At 44.9% G+C, this 7,442-nt stretch overlaps 1 protein-coding gene across 2 annotated transcripts in view; it reads right to left on the bottom strand.

The window, feature by feature from the left end:
* LOC111979670 (glypican-1-like) overlaps positions 1-2,573 on the bottom strand; it is a 175,131-nt gene extending 172,558 nt beyond the window's left edge. The window contains exons 1-2 of one of the 2 annotated variants that reach the window (XM_024010291.2): positions 2,501-2,573; positions 1,900-2,403 (exon numbers count right to left, since the gene is read on the bottom strand). In XM_024010291.2, coding sequence (XP_023866059.1) covers positions 1,900-2,059 — 160 coding nt within the window. In that variant the 5' untranslated portion in view covers positions 2,060-2,403; positions 2,501-2,573. Of the gene's footprint in view, positions 1-1,899 lie in introns of both variants that reach the window. The other variant, XM_024010292.2, reaches the window with a different exon arrangement.
* Between the last annotated feature and the right edge of the window lie 4,869 nt (positions 2,574-7,442).

Genomic DNA, 7,442 nt, shown 5'->3' on the forward strand with positions numbered 1-7,442 from the left:
ATTAAGTTAAGGGTCAAGGTTTGGGATAGGGTTAAAATAAAAAACAAATATCTAGCACTGGGATTAAACCTGCGACCCTAGGAGACAGAGCTCAGTGCTTATCCAAGCCTACTTGATGGTAATAGTGCTCACCGTTGCCACTACAGGAGGGTTTTGAAGACATCTCTTTATGTCTTCGGGACCTGGCTGGCCTATATACTGTAACTATGTGATTGCTTTCTCACTGTGCTGGAGTGTGGACTGGGAACCAGCATAGTGTGGTAACTAACCCAACAAGATCTCATAGTTTCCCTTCAAAATTGGATGTATTATGGATGAACTTCAATTTCTGTGTGGTTACAGGGTTAAAACAGAAACAACTCAAAGGGTTAAGTTTACATATTAATTCCGAGTGGTTAAGGTTAGGGCTACGGTTTTGGGGAGGCTTGGTCTTACTACGGCGAGCTAAATCAGGGTCACACAGAGTGTTTCTTGGTAGTCTTAAACAAATCTACTCTGTAACAACAGTATAAACCTGACACAGGAAAACACCAATACCATATCATATATAGAGTTGAAATGTATTCAATTTTGAGTTTGCAGAAGACTGAAATATAACAAAACCATATATGTTTATTCATTAAAAAATTATGAATAATATGAATAACATTCCACCCAAGAGTCCACTAGAGGGCGATTTGGTCATTTGACTGCAGTAAAGGGCTATAACAACATTATTAAAACAACACGCCGATGTTCTATCAACTATCACCATGTAGTCTCAAGGCTTGCTAAAGCATTGTGAACTGTGGTGGCTCAGTGGTTTGAGCATCACAAGTTTGCACCCAGTGCCCAGTTTATTTCTAGTGATCAGGCTGAACTAACCACCATGGTTACATCCCAAAGGGCACCTTATTCCCTATATAGGTGAATTCCTGGGAAGGCATACATATAATCAGCTGTGCTCTACTGTGCTGTGTACTGGGCATGCTGAATTCTGATTTGTAACCGTTTCTATGAAAAGAGCTGGAAGAACACAGTCAATGTGTGTGAGTGCATGGGGTGGGCGGATAATGAGTGTGAGTGTACGCGCCTGTGTGCAGTATCACCGTTGCATGGTTATGCTGGTAAAGTGATCGTCTGGCTAGCAGGAGTTTCTAGCGAATATGACCAGGGTAGAATGAAGAATGAGAGAATAGCGAGAGAGAGAGACGAAGAGAGAAGAGAAGAGAGAGAGCAGAGGGAGAGGAGAGAGAGAGAGAGAGAGAGAGAGAGAGAGAGAGAGAGAGAGGCGGTCTGAGGTTTCACTGCAAGGATAATTATTAGACTGGTGGAAAGGCAGAGCAGCGTGGGACACTCAGACATGAAGGATATGCATGATCACTACTGGCTAGAAGTAGCCTAGACGCTGATGACACCGATTACAATAAGAAGTCAATAATGGGTTATTTTGACTTAGTGTTTTTGAAATCCAAGGTTCCACTTGAAAGTGAGATTTTCTGTTTCACTACAAAATATTTTCAGTAGGCTACAAATTGTAAAGTACCAGATTTGGCATGTTTAATATAGCCTACAGTTTCTGAGGGGGTGACAAGTAATGCTGAAGCACAATATATATATATATATCAGTTGAACCTGAAATCCTAAGTAGTCTAGTCTATTTGCAGGGGAAGCAGAGTTTGGGGTGCTGCAAAGAACATGTTATTAGAACATACTTTTAATCTGATAGGTAGGCTTGTAAGTAGTCTACCTATCTTATTCTCAAAACGGTAAACAATCTAGAGTTGCTTAGCCTATTATCAAGGGCTCAGGTGTTACAGTAACCATCCATTTCATACACAAATAAAGTTATGATCTCCATGAACGCAAAGTCAATTGGATGCACAAAGCAGCATTATAGTGATAGACTCAGTACCCTACCTGATATTTCTGATTGAGGCACTCCGTTCAGACTGAATCCCTTGCCATTGTAGAACTGTCGGATATCCGAACAACTCTGAGCTTTTCCGCTCCCCATATCCCCGAATCCCGGGACCGTCTGCGCGCAAATCAACAGAGCCATAAACACGGGGAAATCCATCCTACACTATTACCGTCACACGGCCAAGTTCAAATCCGAAAGAGGGGTGTAGTGTGATTGAGCTGTCCTAAAGAACGGGATTCATCTAATGCCAGCCGTTTGTCCAAACTCCTCTGTTACGTTGGGCTTCGCTACTGTCGCTCTCCTCTTGGTTCGCTGCGCCCCGTTTCTGCGCAGTGCTGCACGGAAAGCGTGTGTGTGTGGAGGGGAGAGCAGTCCGGTTTCTTCTCGGGGCACCTCGAGGGGCTTTTTGGTTTCAATGTAGATACATCAACCACTGTATCAATTTCACACAATTTATCTGCACCTCTGGGAAGACAATTCGGTAAACACTGTGCAGTCACCTGAGGAAAGGCAATATAAACATATTATGAATCTACAAAATTCCAGAAAATTAACAGGTGAACATTAACGAAAAAGAACGTCTCTGTATGGTATTACCGGAGATGGCAGCTGTCAGCAGATGAGTGAGCGGTAAAACGGCGGTAAAGATAATGATGCTCTCCCAGCGCTGCTACTCGGTCGAATGAGGAGGAGGCGGAGAGAGAGAGAGCCAGAGAGAGAGAAGGGGGTGGACAGAATGGAAGAGACAAGAACAAATGGGCGAAGAGAGAAAGAGAAAGATCACTCACCTGTCTAGTCTAATTTGGTTAATTAGATATATCAATTTTGTTTTTAGGGATGTTTACACGATCTTTTGAATGATTTAATGCATCACTGAAAATACCTTATCGGCTACCGTGGACATGTGGACTTATCCATACCTTATTTCTAAAGGAATGTGTACAATGTGTCTTGACAGCTTGAAGGCCTCAGGTGTCACAGGTGGATCAGCAGCTGCCCTCGGGTTCCAGTCCACCAATCATCAGCTAGCGTCCGTGTGCATGCGCCTATCTGTGTCATCACTCCTCAAGGTGCAATTACAGACTGGGAGCATGCTGCTACCTGCCCAAACACTGTCTATCTGTTCTGTACCCTTCTGACTGTCTCCCTTGTCTTTGCTGTGTGTGTGTGTGTGTGTGTGTGTGTGTGTGTGTGTGTGTGTGTGTGTGTGTGTGTGTGTGTTGGTGTGTGGTGTGTGGTGTGTGTGTGTTGTGTGTGTGTGTGTGTGTGTTGTGTGTGGGTGTGTGTGGTGTGTGGTGTGTGTGGTGTGTGTGGTGGGTGTGTGTGTGTGTGTGTGTGTGGTGTGTTGTCCGTGTTGTGTGTGTGTGTCTTTGGGTGGGGGGAAACACATTGGAACATTGCCAGTTGTGGTATATCTACTCTGACAGAAAGTAGTTGGTGCCATTTGGGTTTTCACAGATTTTGTACTTTTTTCTCAATCCCATCTGCTCTCCCGCTCTCCTTTCCTCTTCTCTCTCCTCCCTCTCTTCTTCGCATTCTCTCTCCCTCTTTCCATCTCTCTCTCCCTCTTTCTTCATCTCTCTCTCCCTTCTTTCTCCTTTCTCTCTCTCTCCTCTTTCCATCTCTCTCTCCCTCTTTCCATCTCTCTCCGCTCTTCTTTCTCTCTCAGTCCATCTTTCTTTCTCCCTCCCTCTTTCCGATCTCTCTCTCGTCCTCTCTCAGCACATCTCTAGGCCAGTGGTATCCCTTTGTGTGGTATGTACTGTCATGGTGGTTCATTCTGTATTTAATGGGCTAATGGTTTCCTACGCTGTGAAGCGAATGCGGTCAGTGACAGAGTGTCCGACTGGTGTTTCTCAGCAGCCCGCTGGTGTATTCAACACACTTCATGTTTCTTTAACTGTCCCTTGCGTTCTCTCATCAGGCTTCCTCTCTAATAAGCCTGTCTGTACTTCAAGGCAACCGCTACATCTCTTTTTGGTCTTATCTTTTTTAACAAACTCGAATGTCAGTGCAGGACTACTAGCATACAAAAATGCACCTCTACTGACTTACTGGCGCACAAAACCGTAATGTGAACCGCATACAGTATGACGTGATGTGTAATGTCATCCAATTGAAACGTGACGATGCTTTTAGCTTTGTTTCTGATCTCAGAATTCCTGATGGAGATGTGCCTCATTCAAATAGTTAAGTTTTTCCTACTAGATTCATGACTCATATACTCGCGCACCTACCACCATCAAAGAGAGAGGAGATGTATTGAGCATGTTACCGACAGTATTTGAGAGATGTAGAAGGAACCGATAGGGACAAGCCAGATGATTAGCTAGTGATGCAAGGGGCCAAGTAACTCTAACATAAGTACGGCCGTAGGACGAGGGAAGGAGAGGAGTGGGGACAGGATTTTAGAGGAATTTAGTACGTGATAGGATTGAACGAACCAGTTATGATAAATGGAACCTTACACCCATGGACACACAGAAAAATTTTTTTTGTTGAGCCGGAGAGGAGAGGAGAGGAGAAGGAGAGGGAGACGGCTATATGGAGACGCTCCGGGAGGAATTTATGTAGTAAACCAGATAAAGAAAGTGGTACGTTGTGGTACGCCTAGGCATACGAAGGAGAGCGCAAGTAATGTGTAGAGTTAAGTAGACAGAGTCGCTAGACGCTCTGGTCTAAGATATGACTAAGCAATAGGGAGAATGGCGGGTTTACCGTCTGGTGTTTTAGGTGGAAATCGACATTGAGGGAGCCATATGAGGTAGAAGAGGAAGACAAGCTGCAGTTAGGATTTAATTTATGATTCTAGGGGTTTTGTATGTAGATATTGTTAGGAAGGGCACAAGAGGAGAGGAGAGGAATAAAGAGGGAGACTAAGGGAAGGATGGAAAGATTGAGAGAGAGAAAGTGTGCCATACACCATAAATGGTCATATCCATCCTGCTTCATGGATCTATTTGTAATCACACAATATTGTTTATGAATGCATTAGCTACTGTCACTCTATTCTTATTAGCTGTTCCATGTGACTAGATCACTCCTAACATTAGCTACTGTCCTCTCACGTATCACACAGTACACCCTCAACTATATAGACACACCCACCCGCTCACACCATCTCTTATCACACGTAATAGTTATTCTTAGAAGAAATGAACAGCAGATATTTTACAACATTGCCACAGTACTGTATTATTAACTGTTCTGCATTCTTGTGGCTAATTGTATTGTTATACTTTAGTAGCGCAGTTTGATGTTCTGTGTCACAAGGGCACGACCTTACAGACTCCTCCTCCTACCACATGCAGTAGACAGAGAAAAATGTGAAATTCTTTCTTTTTTCTCTTTCCCTCACTTTTGTACATCCTTGCATGCATGTGTGTGAGTGTCTGTGTATATTTAAACACATGTGGCTCTATGTTGGCCCTTGGTTGTGGTATATAAGGGTAGCCTGATGGGGAAGCTCTCCGGTGTCTGGTATGGAGATTATGCAATTAACACGGGCTAAAGCCACAACGCCGCCATTTTGTCTGCAGGCTCCACAATTTAAGTTTTATTGGGCCTGACCATGAAAGCTTTCCTAACGAGTAGCAGGCTGCAGGAAGTATGTGTGTGTGTGTGTGTGTGTGTGTTTGGTTTGAGGGAGAGGTGAGGGGGAAGAGGGGGAGGAGAGAGAAGCTGAGGGGGTGAGAGGGTGAGAGGAAACTCATCTTCCACACCATACTGTTATTACATGACAGGCATTTTCAGGGCGTGATACTGCTGTGAATAGGAAAATGATACTGTTCTATTGAACTCAAATCATAGACACACATGCACACAGATGAGTGCACACACATACACACTGTTTTCACTCTGTACTAAAGGCTGTTTGGATCTGTTAAGCCAGCACACAGGTATTTACAAAGAAACCCCACTGAGGCACTGTGGTAGGCGCTGTCAGTTGGCAATACCTGCGGCTCTGTTGTGTGTGTGTGTGTGTGTGTGTTGTGTGTGTTGTGTGTGTGTGTAGGTGTGATATGTGTGTGTGTGTGTGTGTGTGTCGTGGTGGTGTGTGTCGTGTGTGTGTGTGTATGTGTGTGTGTCGTGCTGTGGGTGTGTTGTGTGTGTGTGTGTGTGTGTGTGTTAGCAGAGTGGAGAGATAGAGTCACTCTCTCCCTTCAGTGAAGCAATGGCTTAAGCTTCCACATACCCCAGAGGACAAGGCTGAACACCCCCCCCCCCCCCCCCCCCCCCCCCCCCCCCCCCCCTGGTAGCCTAATGACTGGGGACTTTCACCCTAAGAGAAACTCTCTCTCCTCTCTCGCCTATATCACTTTGCTGATACCATTGCACAGTGCTGTCTGTGCAAACACAGAGTCTACACTAAGACCACATCTGAATTATCCTCCACCACAGAGTTCCTGAGAGAGACAAGGAAAGAGCGCAAGGGGAGACATGAAGGCCAGAGAAAAGGAGAGAAAGAGGTATGACAGAGAGGGTGAGGAACGAGAAAGAGGTATGACAGAGAGGGTGAGGAACGAGAAAGAGGTATGACAGAGAGGGTGAGGAACAAGAAAGAGGTATGACAAAGAGGGTGAGGAACGAGAAAGAGAGACAAAAGAGGTAGAAAAAACAAAGGGAGGGGAGAAGAGGGAAAGGAGAGGAGTAGAAGCCAATACCAACCAATACTCCTTTCCCAGATATTCTGCCTTCGTCCTAGTGAGAGGGCCATTGTTGGGGCTGAGCGATACCTCATTGGGGGGGGGGGCTAGAGGTCTGTTTACCATTCCCTATCCCTGTGGGTAGCCTGGTAGTCTGGCACCACCACGTCTCCTATAGGCACATTCCACACATCTCATTACACCGGCTTCCAGGCTATAAATATTTCAATCAATCACATCATCAGCTCTACTGGATCTTCCTGTGTTGGAAGCAAGAACCTATGAGACAAAGAGCGGAGAAATGAATGGAAGTAAGGAACAGTGCTGTGAAAAAGACTAAAGGAATGGATGGAGAGAGGTTGCTGAGAGACAGAGAGGAGGAATGAAAGAGGTTAGGAATGGGTGAGAATGTATGGAGGTAAGCTGTTTGGTTAGAGAGAGATGATGGACTAGTACAGGAAATACAATGCCCTGTAAAGCACTGGCGTCTATCTCCCATTGATAGTATACCCCACTCTCTCTCTTCCTTTGTCTTTCCTTATACATTAGCGTATAGTCACTATCTGGCTCTACACTTCTCCTCTTCTCCGACACCTTCATCCAATTAGTCTTTTCATTGGCTTCCATGCTGTTCCCATTTAAATAGTTTGGCTCCTCCATTTGTCATGTGTCTTAGTGGATAAATGAACCTCTCTTGTTGGCTGCCTCAGAGTCATGATAATTACTGAGAACTCATAAAGTCCAGGGAAGGTAGTGTGGAGGGTACAGCAGGCTGGGGAGTCAGGGGAAATACACCACGCTTTGGGTCTTCTCATTACAAGCCTCTTGTAACCTGTTGGTAACAACAGCTTTGGGACAAMTTACAACATGAATATGAACAACAAGATTACAAT

The sequence above is a fragment of the Salvelinus sp. IW2-2015 genome, linkage group LG19 (genome assembly GCF_002910315.2).
Source record: "Salvelinus sp. IW2-2015 linkage group LG19, ASM291031v2, whole genome shotgun sequence".
Classification (NCBI taxonomy): Eukaryota; Metazoa; Chordata; class Actinopteri; order Salmoniformes; family Salmonidae; genus Salvelinus; species Salvelinus sp. IW2-2015.